The sequence below is a fragment of the Phoxinus phoxinus genome, assembly GCF_949152265.1.
Source record: "Phoxinus phoxinus genome assembly, chromosome: 16".
NCBI lineage: Eukaryota > Metazoa > Chordata > Actinopteri > Cypriniformes > Leuciscidae > Phoxinus > Phoxinus phoxinus.
The window spans coordinates 14,065,104-14,082,581 of record NC_136891.1 but is presented as its reverse complement, the minus strand read 5'-3'; the positions used below and the strand labels follow the sequence as shown (position 1 = coordinate 14,082,581).

Sequence of the window (17,478 nt, the reverse complement as noted above, 5' to 3'; positions counted from 1 at the left end):
AGTGCAATGTCAATGATTTATCATAAGCTTAATTGAATGGCCTAGAGATAATAATTATGACATTTTCTGTCTAAAGACTACATATAAAATAGCTACCTAAAGTAACTGCAGTTTGACTAAAAGTAATGACTAAAAGTTTGCATTCATAAGCATTTTCGTCTGAAGATGAAGACTTACTGAATCAAAAATGGCTGCCAAAATGAACACTGGCCTACACACACGTGCGCACTACAACGCTGTTGCGTATGTATTAAATATGATTGATCATTTAAATAAAATGTTTTATTTAATGTTTTATTTAATTCAAGTAGCCTACATGTACATAATTATTTTAAATAAGTATTTAAAATTGTAAAATTTTAAGGGTTTAGAATGTATACAGATTTTACATTTTCCCCTCATATGTTGGAATGGGTACGAAGTTGGCATTGAATTTCATTTGAAATGGTATTAAAAAGGTCTTAAAAAGCCTTGAATTTAAGTTTGAGGATCCTGGGGGTACCCTGACACACACACACGCGCGCGCATTGCAATCTTGACATCGCAGTATGTTCATTATAGCCTTAATAAAATAGTCAACCTAACATATAAAAATTACACTGCTCTGTTTAAATAGTCAGTTGTACAGTACAGTCATTAGCTCTGACCAACAGAAAGTCAGATATTGTGGTTTGAATGTGTATTTTCTCTCTCTCTGTCTCTCTGCCATTCTGTGTGTGTGTGTGTGTCTGTCTGTGTGGGGAGGGGAGGGGAGGGGAGGGGGATGTGTGTGTGTGTGTGTGATTTTGGTTGGGTGACAGTTGTAGGTTACAGTTTGACAAGAGTTTATAGTTTAACAAAAGCACAATGTTGTGTTTCATTGCGAGTGTACACAAATATAAGGAAACACTTTGCATTTTGAATAATGTTCTGTATGAACAAAATGACGGAGTATGTTTTTATGTCTCCATTGTTCGATCGAGACACACACACACACACACACACACACACACACACACACACACACACACACACACACACACACACACACACACACACACAGCATTCCAGCATTGCAATCTTGACATCGCAGCATGTTCATTATAGCCTTAATAAAATATAATAATAAAATAGTCAACCTTACATATAAAAATTACACTGCTCTGTTTAAATAGTCAGTTGTACAGTTTGTGCCGTTCATAGTAAGCACCGCTCCACTGTGATGTTTCCAAGCGCATTTGAAGAGGATAATTTTTCTATATTGGAACGTGAGTGTACAAAGTACAAAGCCTATAATAAAGAATAGTTTAGCATCCAAAAATGTTAATAATATATATATTATTATTATATATATATAATAATATATATGTTAAAAATAGAGGGAAAAAAGAATTTAAATATATTAAATATTAAAAAATATATATATATATATATATATATATATAATTAAAGCTGCAAGCAGCGATGGAGGGCTGTTGGAACTAAAGGCACCAGGGTGGCGGTGCCACCGGCTTGGGCCCGCAATCGCTGCTTGCAGCTTTAATATTGTGTTTATTTTGTGTATGCTATCCTATCTATATCTGATTTATCTTATATTGGATGCATCCCTTGAATTAATGCTGTAGTGCGCGTGATCAGCTTCAGCGCACGCAGCTCAAACGGCACTGCACGACTAATAATGACTATTGGGAGGAGGACTGTCATATTACATAACATTATAAAGATAACAATATTGTAATAAAACATTGTGCATTATTTGAGTTTAGTTGCCGTGTTGCATTGCTCCAGGAAGAGCGCGTCCACAAGTTACATGAGTCATTCTGAATGAATGGCACGTAGTTCAAGTTTACTTAATTGTGCATTCATGTCATTTTGTGCAGAAATAATTTGTAATATTATGTTAATTTTGAATATATCTGATTAATCTTATATAGGATGCATTTCTTTGAGTTAAATAACGCGCTAGCAAACTGACATATTTCATAACATGAGAACACTATTGTATTAAATCGTTGTGAATGCATTGGGTTTAGTTGCCGTCTTCAGTGCGGTGTTCAGGGAGAGCACTGCCACAGTCACACATTCTGCACACATCTGAGGCGGCGCTGGTGAGACGTTGTATTAGTAGTAATTATATTTGATTATTAAATAATGAATTTAATTAAATGATCAATCACATCGAAACATTTTATATTATTCATACTAGCCCTTTATTTAGATTAAAAACCATTCTCATTCATTTGGTGAGGAACATCGCGTTTTGAGCAGGATTTGGCGACCCTGTCACGCTGTTGGCCATGCACTGCAGCAGACGCATATCGCAGTATTAAGGCTAACGATTAATTGATCGTTAATTTAAACGATGATCAATCATGGGAATTTGTGAAAATTGACATCCCTAGTGTATATGTAAATGTAGTTGATGTTTTCCTGCCAGGTTAGTGGCTTCAGATCTTTGTAAGATACTAAATTTAGTCCGAGGCACTTAGTAGCAAGTAAACTAGTTATCCACAAGGTGAACTGAGAAATATCTGTGAAATAATTCAAATTAATTTGTTCTATTTTTTTTGGTATAATTTATTTTCACCGCTAAATTACACAAAAACCAAACAAATGCTGCTTGATCGCTTTTCATGCCGGCTAGCTGGTCTCTTCCTGCCTAAGAAGGTTGTTCTTGGTAAGAATAAAATCACAAATGTGATTTTAAATAATAAAGAGATTTAAGCTTTAGTTAATGAAATGGTGTTTGAGTTGATATGTTCAATTTGTTTCTGTGAATCGTTCAAACAGTCTTTCAGTGAAAGATTCAAAACCGTGATTCAGCTATTTGTTTGCGTCTTTGTGTTTTTCTTCATGTATTAAAAATCTATTTATATTTAAGCAATATCACATGAACAAGAATGCTTTGTTCCGACTCCCGAGTATTAAACATGATTCACAGGTTAGTCTTGGCTGTGCTGTTTCAACCTACAGCATGAGTGTGAAATGTGATGTTGCTTTTATAAAGCAGTTCAATAGACGATATGCTAATATCAGGGAAGGTTTTCATTATAAACACAATGTTGCCATTTACTCTATTTTTGCTCCAAACAAATCCACAGCAGAATTAAATGTTGCATGATGTCTCCAAACAACACACAGTAGTGGCGTTCCAGAATGAATAAGTGTTTTTGAACAAATCAGTTAAATGATTCAATGACTCACTAGGACTAACTAAAAATCCCTTTGACCGTATCTGGAAGGCACAAACATACTGTAGACAACTGGAGTGATGCCAACAATGAGAAGTCCCAATGTTATACCAGCTGTTATTTCAGCTCTCAGTACTGTGAGCAGAGCTGGAGTCTTGATGAAGAAGCTGGTCAATTATAAGAGTTTGTTTCACATGTTTCAGTCAGTACCAAAATTCCCACACTTTAGATTGCCTCGTAGTTTTGAGGTTTGTGTGGTTCAGATTCATAAGGGACATAAGGGCTGCAGACTAAACATCAGTGTTTGTGCCTGCTAAGTTTTGGGCTGTATTGTGGTTGCAGGATTAATCACACAGTGATTCTGGATGACCCGTTTGATGATCCCGCGGGCCTCCCGGTTCCAGACCGATCACCTGAACCAACTAAAGAGCAGCTGGATGTGAGTGTCTTCATTCAAACTCACCATATTACAATACTGCGAGGTGGCAGATTTATGACAACTTAGTTTGTAAAAATTAGCTTACAGAGTCAGCTATAAGTAAACAATGATTTCCCAATTCAGTTAAATTTCAATCACAAGGTTTTGATTTGATTCAGCTTTGCTTGATTTCTACAGTGCGTGACATGACTGTAACATATTCCAGGTTTAGTTTTTTTTCATGTTTTTTACATTTCTAAATATTTTTGGTCATCATAGGTTAGTTGTTGGTCTACCTCCTCCCATGAATAATGAATACAGTTTGGAAAGAAAGTTATGCTTTTTTAGTTTGGGTATGAGCCACACATGATCATGTGTTTCAAAATAGCTTGAAGTTTTTTTTATCTTCCCAAAAGTTTAAAAGATGAAAATGCAGATAAATAGAGTTATTGAGCTGATTCTGTAGTGCATGAAACAAGTCAGTAATTTAAAGCAAAGTCAGTTTTAATTTGCATAATGCCAGCCTATGGTCTTCATTGGCTGCCCGCGAACAACAACATCTGACCAATCAGAGCGGAGGAGGCTCTCCGTTCTCTCTCTAAACCCCTCCTTTCTGTTTCAGACACTGGGAGAAAAAAATGTGACTGCAGTCAGTGTACATGATGAAATTATGATGATTATGATGAAATTTAAAGTGTTTTTTGACCTTGAATGCATGTAAACATGTTGTGGAGACTCCAAAACAAAATGAGGAGCCCATAAAATAGCATAATAAAGACACTTTAAGTATTATACAATAAGCAATGGGTTCAGTTCCTAGGAAACACATTAACTGATTATTTAATTATGTAATTTTAAAACATTAAAAATATTAGTTTGATTATTAAACTTCAGGTTAGATGTTCACTTCTAAACCCTTTAAATGTAGTGGTTTAATGCTAATATAAAAATATTAATTATTATTATTGCAGTGTTTTTTAAAAGTGCTTTGTTATTGATTTTAGATTGAATAATCCATGCTTGTACATGTTGTAGAGTGGTCGGATTGGAGCAGATGAGGCCATAAACGATGATAACGGAGATGCTGAGCAGCTGGATGAACTGATAAAAGACAAGGAAGCAAAGACGCAAGCCATTTTACTAGAGATGGTAAAGTTCATCACTGCCACATGAACATGACTCCCTCTAGACATCTTTAACTGATCACCTCACATGAAGATGCTGTTAACTATGTGAACATGTGAATGTTTGCTTCTTGTTGAAAGGTGGGTGATCTGCCAGATGCAGAAGTCAAACCTCCAGAGAACGTGCTGTTTGTGTGTAAACTGAATCCTGTGACCACAGATGAAGATCTAGAGATCATCTTCTCACGTTTCGGCTCCATCAAATGGTGAGATAATAGAATATTTTACTGCTGTGTTAGTTCCAATGATAGTCTGACACTCGTCGTTGTGGTTAAACATTGTGAGTGAAGTTTAGGGCTGGGAACCGAAAGATTAAATGTTTGAACCTCTGCAAGGGTTGTAAGGACTTTTACCTTTGTGCTCTTAAAGCACTAAACTGAGGTCTTAGCTAGTGGTGCTTTTCTTGTTTTACATACGAGTGATCTGTCATTAAAATTAAACTAATTTCTTTATATAATATAAATATTATAAATATACGTTTGGCCACACTTTAAAATAGGGTTCAATACTCACTATTAACTACGACTTTTAACTCAATAAACTCCTAATTACTGCTTATTAATAGTTAGTAAGGTAGTTAAGTTTAGGTATAGGGTAGGATTAAGGGATGTAGAATATGGTCATGCAGAATAAGACATTAAAGGTATAGTTAATCCAAAAATGAAAATTCTTTAAGACTTTTGTTCATCTTTGAAACACAAATGAAGATCTTTTTGATGGAATGTGAGAGCTTTCTGTCGCTCCTTTGACAGCTACCACTTTGATGCTTCAAAAAGTTAATTAAGAGATGATAAAACTAATCCATATGAATTGAGAGGTTTAGTCAAAATTTTCTGAAGAGAAACGATCGCTTCATATGATGATTGAATTTAGGCTTTTATTCACATATAAACATTCATCAACTTACACATAGCAGTTGTGGTAAACGGAAGCTCATGCAAGAACCAATGAGTTGTTCATTCTCGTGTTACGCAGCACGTTTGAGCTTCAGCAAGAACCAATGAGGTTCATTCTTGTGTTACGTATCACGTTTGATCTTCAGCAAGAACCAATGATGTTCATTCTCGTGTTACGCATCACGTTTGAGCTTCAGCAAGAACCAATGGGGTTCAGTCTCGTGTTACGCAGCATGTTTGAGCTTCAGCAAGAACCAATGAGGTTCATTCTCGTGTTACGCAGCACGTTTGAGCTTCAGCAAGAACCAATGAGGTTCAGTCTCGTGTTACGCAGCACGTTTGAGCTTCAGTAAGAACCAATGAGGTTCATTCTTGTGTTATGCAGAAATTTACCATGAAGGTGTTTCTCACAGGCTGAACATGCTCCATCTGTTGTCCCAGATTGTCCATAAGACTGTCTCTTTTCCCCTCTCAAGTCAATGCCATGAAAAGTTGTCTTTAGCACCAGTTTGCTTTTCCAGACACTGTTTGATGAAAATTTCCAGCTTACCATCTGGGAGAGGGTTGGTTTTCATGTAGTCAAGACTGGTAAAACATCTATCAACTGCAGCAACAGCACTTGGTAGGATGAGGTCTGCTTTCTGTATAGTCTGGGTTAATGTTGCTATCTCCTGCAGCACATCAGCCAGGAAATGACTAAATGCAACAAATGGGTTTTGAAAACCTTTTCCCCTCTAATAGCAATGTCAACATTGTGACTGGTTTGGGCCAAATTCTCCATGTGAATGGCCGTACTGTATTTTCCGGACTGTAACTCGCTACCGGTATAAGTCGCATCAGTCAAAAAATGCGTCATGAAGAGGAAAAAAAACATATAAGTCGCACTGGACTATAAGTCACATATATTTAGAAATTTATTTCACAAAATAAATGAACATTAGCCAGCGAGTCCAACAAGCAAGTTCACCAAGCTCCCGCGATCTCATTCCACAACACTGAATCCATTGAGTTCTTCCTCTGTGTCGCTTGAACAACTACGCTAACTAGAGCGTCCTCTCACGGCTGTAGACGGTAATGTTTTCTCTTGGTTCATCTCAGTCAGTATGAATTAATTTTGATATATAAGTCGCACCTGACTATAAGTCACAGGACCAGCAAAACTATGAAAAAAAGTGTGACTTATAGTCCGGAAAAATATGGTAGTGCCAGCTCCAGCCTGAGCCATACAGTTAATGTCTATCAGTTTCGGATTGTCCACTCTCAGTTTTACAACAACATCAGCTGTGTAGCCCATGTTCACATTTGCACCATCAACACAAAATCCAACTAGCCTTTGCCCTCAGTCATCTAATCCAAATTTCAACTTTGAGGATTGAATGCAGTCAGTTACATGTGGCAGTTCTGTGACAGAGACATAAGCAAAATGATTTACTGGTAACCCATCATGTTAATACCTGACATAGATAGCTTAATTTTCTGTCACAGAAGAATCTGTTGCACCATCAATCATGACTGATACGTAGTTGGACTCTTTTACTTTATTTGTCTCCATGTCCTGTAAATCTGTGACAATGTTTGAAATGAGTTCAACGCAACGGACATCATTATCATACGTTGGGGAAATGTCCAGGCCATTTTTTTTCTGCAGCAGAATTAGTGGCTTCATCTGAATTAAACTCAAATCCTCCTTTGCGATATAATATGCTGTATTAATTTTCACAGAAAGCTCACATCTCTCTGCGCTGTCATTCTTTTTATTTTGAGTTTGAAACCCTTTGCAGAATTGCAGATTCCTCAGTGTCTTTGCTTAAAGCCATCACACTATCATGACAAGCTGCATGTCTTTTGCTGTTCAAGTGCGCTGTAAGATTTTGACGTTTGAAACTGCGAGACCCTGATAACAAGTACTGACATATTGCATCTTCCTCCTCTTCATACAAAAGCTAATCAAAGTCCGACAGCCACTGAGTCTCGAACTTCCGCTTTTCCATGACACTTTTTGATTCTTTGAGTCTCTTCCGCCATATTTGACGTGCTTGGCTGGGGTTCTCCAGCGCATTCACCATCCTCTGTCTGAACAGAACTGGACTCTTTAATTTTCTTTGTGCTTGAAGACAAAAAATTATGAAGCGTTTTCTGCTGAGACTGGAATTTTATTTGGATTCATTTGCATCCATGGTACAACAAAGAAAGAAGACCATTTAGATCTAGTGTGTCAATTCTCTTTACACGGCATGCTACACAGCGCCTCTTTCTCTCGCATTGAGTGTGCGTGTATGAGAGAAAGCATTGAAATTATATCTGCGCTATTCTTTGCATCTAACTCAATCACAGGCGAGTAAAATCAGAAACTTGACTAGCCATTTTAGTCGCCTCGTGTTACGCAGCACATTTGAGCTTCAGCAAGAACCAATGAGGTTCAGACGGTGTCTAATGACAGAATTTTATTTTTTGGGTTAACTATCCCTTTAATATGTGCTTTATAAGTACAAATAAACAGGCAATATCCTAGTAATATCCATTATAATAAGCAACTAGTATTGGACCCTTCACTAACGTGTTTCCATAACTTTGCTATTTACAGATTTGAAGTTAAAGGACAAGTTCGGTATTTTACACTTAAAGCCCTGTTTTCAGATAATTTCTGATGAAATAGAACGGTTAAGATTGAAATTTGGACACATGCTGCTGGCCCGAGAATTTTCGGTTTCTGTGGTAGCACCCCCCCCACCTCCACAATGGCTGCATAGGTGCACTGGAACAATCCTTCCTAAAACGCATAAAACTTTAAACTCACCGAGTGGTCAGGGTTGTTCACTGATATGCTCACACAAAAATCGCTGCAAAAGATGCTTCCCAACAGGTTTTATCGTAGTTTTTGTCCAACTCCATTGACTTGTATTGGATATGCTGTGAGGTACGGTATTACTCCGCCGCCAGAAACTGGGCTGCAGTATCTATTATTCAAGCTCTCAACGGAAGAATGTATGGGTTCTATTTCATCAGAAACGATCTGAAAACAGGGCTTTAAGTGTAAAATACCGAACTTGTCCTTTAATAAACACAGTAAATGTATTTTAGTCTCATGCCATGTGTGTATGTATTTCTATTATTATAATTAAATTTTTTTTTATTATGTACCAGAGGGGTAAAGTCCAGGTTCAGAAAGTAAAAGTCCTCCTCAGTATTTTGTTCCAATCACCTGGATTTGCTAATTAGCACAGTTTTTCAAGCAGGAGAGAGAACTAATTAGTGAAATCAGCTGGCTGAGTTCATGGGTGGAATAAACATATGGCAAGACTTTTACTTTCTGACCCCTGAACTATACACCTCTGTTATGTACATCATTGTTCTTTTGATTGAGAGGGGGCTGAGGGTTCAGCCTGCAATGCATTCATCGTAGGACTATTTTAGCAGCAGGCAGTATGTATAGCATACACGGTATTTTCTGTATGCATGGAATGCCCTGATGTGCGTTATGCAACCAAGCACACTGTGTGGAATAATGTATCCCACAATGCAATGTACTTTGTGACCTTCCATTTCAAATGTGACAGATGAACTGGATAATCATATCTGGCGTGATTTAAAAAAAAAAATATGCCAACTTGACTACATACAGGGTTCGTACAGTCATGAACAAATTTAAAATAGCAATTTAGAGGCCTGGAAATTGAAAAAAAAGAAAAGAAAAAAAAGTTTTTGTATAATAGAATTACCAGTATGTTTAATTGAATGCTAAGTATTGTCATTTGTTTAACCAATATTATCAATGTCAAGTGTCATTTTGTTCTCTGTTTAGAGTAACATCTGGCACAATTGTACTAAAATTAAATAAAATTGTATTAAAAACAAATGACATTAATAGGCATTAATTTTAGATTCTAATTTAATTAAATTCTAATGTAGAATGCGTTCTGTTATTTCTTGATAACACACTGCTGCTAAGTATAACACACCGCTGCCATGAAAAACAGAGCGTTGCCATGGACACGGTGTTCTTTAACAGAAGCAATACAATCGTTTTTAAATCAATAAACTCCTTTTTAAACAAATATTTTGTCAAATTATTGATTTATTTGGTAGATAGCCATGTAATAAGGGGGATAATGTAGAGCGAGGCGGTCGTTATAGCGAATACAACCACTTCAGGCTCCGCTTCGCGTCGGGGTCCTGATCAGCCTATCGGGGTTGTATTCGCTATAACAACCGCCTCGCTATACATTATCCCTTACTTATACAACAGGGCCGTTGAATGCTTGAATCTGATTGGTTGACAAACGTTCTACGGTGTGCAATTATTTTCAGGGAACCGCACGGCTAAAGTAGTTCCAAGCAGGTCTTGACCGCATTACAGTTCCATATCACTTCGCGTAGTTAACTGTAATAACGGACAATATGATACAATTCATAACAAGAAAAACCATGCAGCCCCATGCGCTTGATCTGAAATTTTCAATGTCTAACTTCACAATTAATGGAAACATGCAGTTTAATTTTAATAAATAGTTTATAGCCTAGTCCTATATATATAATCAATAGAAAATTAAACTGAATATTTAAATAAATTGATAGTCCTGCTGCACCGGTTTTCGTAATTATTGCAGATAATATAACAAATAAATAATTATTGATATGCCTATACTTGTTAAAAGGGCTTTGTGTTTCATGTATTAGGCTAGTCTACTGTCAATAATAAAAAATAAGAATGAACGAATTAAAACGAATTAAATTAATAAATAAATAATAATATTGACACACATGCTTCTCTCTCTCTCATAACTGCATAAAGCCGGGGACACACTTACTGTAAGGCCGGTTATGAATGTAATTTGATACTTATGACTGATCATGCACGCGTTTTCAGCGCGTTCAGTGTGTGTTCACAGCGGTGTTTAAAATCTACTGCATTCACAGTCAGAGAATGTTTCTAGTGGTTAAGTGTGTCCCCAGCATTAGTCTGCTATCAGTGGCTCAAACCTCTGTTACTAACTCTAAAATGACGTTTTGGAATTAGCAACGGAGCATGGGTTTAGATGCGTTTAGATAGTCCTACATGACAAAAACTTTACAAACGTCTTGAAATACATTATTGAACAATATTTCGAGGTGTGGTAACTAGTATAAGCGGAATAATTGACTCCAGGCCGTTGAATTATTAGAAAAATAATGCACACCCGAGGTGTAACGGCCACTCCGCTTTGCGTCGTGACCACATTACCACCTCCAGTGTGCATTATTTTCCGAATAATTCAACGGCCTGGAGTCAATTATTCCTTACTTAATATATGCTATGATAAATTTGAACATGGATTTTTATTATTTATCATGATTATTTGCCTTAACTATCTTCACCAATACATTTCCATGACTTTATGAACCATTAGCCTACCCTGTACATAACATACTGCGTAAAAAAAGAAGCAGGATGCTATGCTAATTAAACACGCGATTGTGATAACAAAACCACTAATGTAACATACTGCCGTTTGAAGTGCTTATCTTTGCGTATTGGTTCACATAATTGTTTTATAGTCGGATGTCCAGTGTGCAATTAACAGTATGCTAGTATTCAGTTCTGACCATAGCCTGGGCCTGAATCTTAATGTAATGCTGTTCAGGGGTATCAGTGTGTGTGAAAGTCATAGGGACAAATCAAAGTTCTAGTCTCTTCTGTTGGGTATATCATAGTGTGTGTAGATGCATGTACTGTATGTCATCTGCTGGCGTTGATCTAACATGTTAATGTTTATTTGCAGTTGTGAGATCATCAGAGACTGGAAAACAGGAGAATCTCTGTGCTATGCATTCATCGAGTTTGATAAGGTTTGTAAAGTTTCCAATGAAATCAAGTTAGATTAAATCATGTGTACGCGATGTCTACACTGAACATGTCAAGATCCAAATGACTTTGCTGTTTCTCTCTCGTCCAGTGTAGGCAGTACCACTGATTATAATGGCTTCTCTTTGATTGTGTTGTGTTGTGTTGTCACGCACTCACATCCACTGTAGATACAATATAAACATCTCATAATTTGTGCGGTTGTTTTGACTCGAGGTTGCTACATCAATGAATAGTCCTCCACAGCTACTGTACACTTTTAAGCAACCTTAAAAGGTCTCTGTTCTGTAGGCTATATCTGCCATATCTTTGCTTTTTAAGAAGTTGAGTCTTGAATCACTCTTAAAAGGGTTTATTGTGTGTCGAATGGCTTTTTAAAATGAATTAAGTGAGTTTCTCAGGGATGTCATCAAAATGTCCATTCAGGGCATATACATGGTGTGTAATTTTGGAATAATCAATGCATTTGTGTATTATTTGATAAGGAGGAGGACTGTGAAAAAGCGTACTTCAAAATGGACAACGTCCTGATAGATGACCGTCGCATTCATGTGGACTTCAGCCAGTCTGTGTCTAAGATCAAATGGAAAGGCAAAGGTAAGTCTGTCCCCGCTTATTAAACGCATACCCTGTAAAGTAATAGAAATATAATATTTAGCTATGTTTCCATTTAAAGATGCGCAAAATTGGAATATCGCATAAAACGGGTTTTCAAAGCGTGGGGCGCCAGAGCATACCAGGGGAGGCGCGGCGAGTGGTCAAGTCATCTTCATTTATATAGCGCTTTTAACAGTGTAGCAGAGTGGTAAAAATTATAGCCTAATAATTAATTAGTTTAAATTAATAAATGTAAAATGTTAAATTGTTATTATTCTTAAAATGAGTCCTCGTTTACACTGCAGGAGTTGATGCCCAATTCTGATTTGTTACCTTAACGAACACGTTCTTTCAATTGTATCCGATTCATGTCACACTTGCCATCTGAAACATTGTGCATGCTTAAAGGGTTAAATTCTCTTGCACAGATGGACGAACGTGAAATATGCCTGATGCTAGCTCTGCGATATGCAAAGTTCGCCAAATACCACCATGATTTTGAGGTGGAGGAGGATGAAAAGTGCCATCATTGCAGCCTGCATATGCTTCAGTTATTGTGTGCGAGAGAGATCTCTGTGCGAGAGAGATCTCTGTGCGAGAGAGATCTCTGTGCGAGAGAGATCTCTGTGCGAGAGAGATCTCTGTGCGAGAGAGATCTCTGTGCGAGAGAGATCTCTGTGCGAGAGAGATCTCTGTGCGAGAGAGATCTCTGTGCGAGAGAGATCTCTGTGCGAGAGAGATCTCCGTGCGAGAGAGATCTCCGTGCGAGAGAGATCTCTGTGCGAGAGAGATCTCTGTGCGAGAGAGATCTCCGTGCGAGAGAGATCTCCGTGCGAGAGAGATCTCCGTGCGAGAGAGATCTCTGTGCGAGAGAGATCTCTGTGCGAGAGAGATCTCCGTGCGAGAGAGATCTCCGTGCGAGAGAGATCTCCGTGCGAGAGAGATCTCCGTGCGAGAGAGATCTCCGTGCGAGAGAGATCTCCGTGCGAGAGAGATCTCCGTGCGAGAGAGATCTCCGTGCGAGAGAGATCTCCGTGCGAGAGAGATCTCCGTGCGAGAGAGATCTCCGTGCGAGAGAGATCTCCGTGCGAGAGAGATCTCCGTGCGAGAGAGATCTCCGTGCGAGAGAGCCAACCTTTGATATGTTGATATGTGTCAACGTTTGTCCACATTCCTCTCTTACGATGTTTCGTCGGGCCATCCGTCCCTTTCCAGATGCGCGTCGGGGTTGCTCTCGTCATTTAACCGCCTTAGAAAATCCGATCTGTCTGTTTTTGTCAGTCGCATTGGCCTGAAACCAATCTCGAAATATCCGAATGCATGCATTTTTTTCCTGTTTACACGGTCATAGAAGACATCCAATCTGCGTGACATATGAGCAAAAAATTGGAATTGGGTCACATTTCACTGATAAGACAGTGTAAACGAGGCCTAACTGCACTTTTCAGCACTTTTTATGTTAACACAAACAATGATAAAAGTGAGGAGTTAAGAGTCAGACATTGCCATTGGGTAAGTTGTGTCAAAAGGGAGGCCCACTGTCTTAGACTTTGAAAACCCCTGGCATAAAAAAATTGCGAATAAAGCTGCAATTGGGGAAGAAATTTTGGCCCTTTTTTTTCCTCCATCATAAATGAGTTGCGTCTCAGAGCGGCAACCCAATATACGCTGTCATGTTGTCTTGCGTTCGGATGCTGGTGTTTGTGAAAACAGTCGTGTGAGACTCTTCTGGGAGGAATTAAACCAAATCATTCTGATCTCAGACTTTGACTCAGGCGTTTCAGAGCCACTAAAACCAACATCAGAGATGCGATTGGTCCACTAGTTAGTCCAGTCATCGAATCACATCCTCAAAGTCACTTGAGTTTTTTTTGTTGCATTGAGGGATTTATTCTGTAAATGTGTTTCCATCATAGTTTATGCGCATGTCGCCTTATCGGATAAAAAAAATGTATCCGCCTCAATTGTGTGCGTACATTTTTTTTTTTTTTAAATGCACTTTTTTTTGTTTTGTGGTGCTTTTTTAACTGCAATATTAAATGCTCATGTTAATAAATGCAAAACAATTAATACAACTAAATTGAAGTAATATACAGTATATCATACATTTATTGTCAGTATGTTTTATTTCTAGGTGGGAAGTACACCAAAGATGACTTTAAGGCCTATGAGAAAGACCTGGACAACAAATCCAAACTGGCTTTGAAAGACAAAGTCAAAAACAAGCAGGAGTATCCTTCTAATAATCTCTGTACATTTAAATCATGCTTTTAGTATGCTTTTTGTATTTCACTCTGTGGGATTTGCTCTTTGGATTTTAAGCAAACTCTCCAAAGAAGTTTACAGTAGTAGATGCAGTGCAGAGATGGTTCGCTTGCATCACGGGTTTAGTCATCAGAACATCACACTCTAATGTGTAATGGTTAAATCAATGACAAAAATAACATCAATGACTATAAATTACTTGAATCTTTTGGTTTTAACCTCTTATCCTGCTTTTCTTATAGCAGTAGCTTAAAACTGTGCTCTTTTAATTAAACATTCAACATGCTGTAGATGCATTACAATGAGCTTTTCACTGGAATAACATGCACTTGGTTTTAAGTTGTTGAAAAATAGATAGGAAATCTTCCCACAAGTACGTACTCCTTAACTGTCTTCTAAAGCTCCCGTTATGAGCTTCTCTTAGATGAAGACGAGGATGACAGAAGGAAGGACGACAGAGAGAAACGAGATCGGAAACGACACTCAGACAACGAAAGGACCAAGGACAAAAAATCCAAGGTACGATGCTGTGGCTTTGAATAGTTGAGTGGTTCTCAGTTGTTTTTTCTTCAGACTCTGCCTCTATAATCTTTACTTTTTCATACAACAAAGTCAGTCCTTCTATCAGCCCAAGAGCAGACAGAGGCAGGACACGAGAAGGAGGCAGGAGATAAAGTGATGGTAAACATGAGCAGATTTTATTGGATGATCTTTGTTGTGTCTTCCTTGATGATCATCCTGACTTCATCTGCCCGGCACAAAATCAACAACGCCAAGACAAATGACTGTGAAGTTCAAAACCTTGAGATGGAGACAGGCTCGTATCTGCAGCACACAACATAAGATTAAACCGCAATAGGAACCATAATATCAAATTAAACATTTTTAAATGTGTACTATATAAACGTTAATAAAATTGCATGTGTGAAGCAGCTGATACAAATCTAATTGATGGAGGTCTGCAGTATCTTAATAAAGGCACAGTTGCACTATTTAAAATAATATTTTCACACTGTTTAAATGTATTATGTCTTTATTATTGCACTGTTCATTTGCAGTGCTTAATTGGTGTCTTGTTTCCTTTGCCTGGCCCATAATCCTTATAATTTATAAATATAAGTCATATATCATTGCTCTTTTTTGGCTTGTTGCTGTCGGCAGCCAGTAATTTGTTGCACTGAACTCGTGGCCTTGTTTAAGCTGTATTTATTGTAGTGGCTCTTTAGAGAATGAGTGCGTGTCATGCAATTTGGCAATATGCAAAGAAACATACTGTAGACGTTATTTGAGCACGTTGTCTCAACAACAAAAGATACAGTGTTTTCTCCTAAATCAAACTTGAGAAGCTTATTTTAATTTGCTATTGCAATTATACATGATTATGAAGTTCGTTATGTGTGATTTTTATTATAAGATTTTCCCTGCTGCACACCATCAGAACAAACATGTGAACCACTGGTATATTTGTTGCTTAAATTAAGGAAAGGAATGTTAGTGTTCATCTCTATATTTTTTTATGGACTTTTTATGGGCTCCGTCTGACATGGCGTACTGTATTGTTGGTATTGCACACATTTGGTGTGAAACTTTGTGTCCGTTAAAGTATGTTCTGTAATCTGTATGTTATAAATGTGTGTAGTATGATGAAAATAGAATGAAAATCAGAGATGCTACATCTGCCATGTTGTTATTATCATGTGACCTACCAACTTCAGTTGTGTCGCATCACCTCCATTCACAATCCGGTCCATCGGATGCGCACTTCAGAAAATCGCCGGGAAAAGCAGGTCATCCGGGGACTTTTCACCTACTGTTTTATGAATGCTGTGAATTCAGACACACTACTCGGCTAACATACTTTTTTCTGCCTACTATATAATATGGAATTAGGCATATTTGGACACAGTGCGTTAATCTCGGGGGAATTGACCTTTTTTTTACTAGCTGTCGAATCAGTACCAAATGAAATCTGTCTTTGTCACTTTTTTCTCAGTATTCTCTTCCATGCCTCATTATTTGTTCTTTTTCTCCTGTTTTCTAGGATCGCGATGAGAGTCGTAGAGAAAAAGATAAAGGCAGACAGCGGTCGCGTTCAAGAGACAGAGAGAGACCTAAGGACAAGGAAAGAGAGAAGGAGAAACAGAGAGACCGAGGCAGAGAGCGAGACGGCGATCACAAACGCCACAGACGAGACCGCAGTCGCAGCCCTAAGAGATCCAAGTATTAAAGCTGACCACCAGAACTGTTACTGTTAACTTCCTGATCCCAGCGGAGGAAGGAGAAAACTAACCACATTTTATGATTTATTTCTCACGTCAAGAAAAAAGTCAATATGTTTGTACTTTTTGATTCATGGAATGCAAGTAAAGTCAAAGTTCTAAAAATCTAAAATGTTTGTTTATGCAAATGTTTGGATTTACAGTTGAGTGTATGAGTGTTAGCATGAACACTCGGAAAGCTTTCCGTTCTCAACAAAAACTTCTGATAATTTCTGGTTTTGGAGCCTTACTCTGGCACTTTGCTGTATTTAGCAGTCAAAGCCAAAGGTCTAAAGGAAAAATATTAAAATACACTTTGGAAAGTTCTCATCAAACCCATTATTAAGCCTCATTTCTTTGTTGGAATCATTGTTGATATTTAAAAAATCATCCCAAACAAACCCCTCTCTTGATTGCTCCACCCCCAAAATGCAAGAGTGAATGTCTGTATCATAGCATAAGAAGCTAAATAAAGCTTCTCGAAAAATAAAGCGAAGATAGCGAACGAATGACAAGAAAGAACGAAAAATGAACACAGTACACGAGTATATACAAGCAAAGAGTTGGTTGTTAGTCGCCAGCAGAACACTCAAAAGCAATACTAGTGTATGGAAACTGATCCACTTTCAACAGCGTTTTTCAGAGATCGCTTACTGCACCTTTAAATAGAGGCGCAAGTTGATGTCAGTAGTTTGTGGTTTGCTTGGGCTGTCATGCAATTAAGTAATTACAGATTGACTAATTTCTGTCTTGTTGGTTAGGATGTTTCAACAGAAATATTTCAGCAATTATAACTGAACTTCAGTGATGAACTGCTGCCACTTTACAAATCCTGCATAACGTCTGCC

General features: G+C 37.8%; 1 protein-coding gene across 7 annotated transcripts in view; it reads left to right on the top strand.

The window, feature by feature from the left end:
• Positions 1-16,965, top strand: part of ppil4 (peptidylprolyl isomerase (cyclophilin)-like 4) — a 41,151-nt gene extending 24,186 nt beyond the window's left edge. For 4 of the 7 annotated variants that reach the window (XM_079584136.1, XM_079584134.1, XM_079584137.1 and 1 more), the window contains exons 7-14: positions 3,513-3,609; positions 4,624-4,737; positions 4,854-4,978; positions 11,428-11,494; positions 11,996-12,107; positions 14,242-14,338; positions 14,774-14,891; positions 16,414-16,965. In XM_079584136.1, coding sequence (XP_079440262.1) covers positions 3,513-3,609; positions 4,624-4,737; positions 4,854-4,978; positions 11,428-11,494; positions 11,996-12,107; positions 14,242-14,338; positions 14,774-14,891; positions 16,414-16,599 — 916 coding nt within the window. In that variant the 3' untranslated portion in view covers positions 16,600-16,965. Of the gene's footprint in view, positions 1-3,512; positions 3,610-4,623; positions 4,738-4,853; positions 4,979-11,427; positions 11,495-11,995; positions 12,108-14,241; positions 14,339-14,773; positions 14,892-14,984; positions 15,054-16,413 lie in introns of all 7 variants that reach the window. The other 3 variants (XM_079584131.1, XM_079584132.1, XM_079584133.1) reach the window with 1 other exon arrangement.
• The last annotated feature ends 513 nt before the right edge of the window (positions 16,966-17,478 follow it).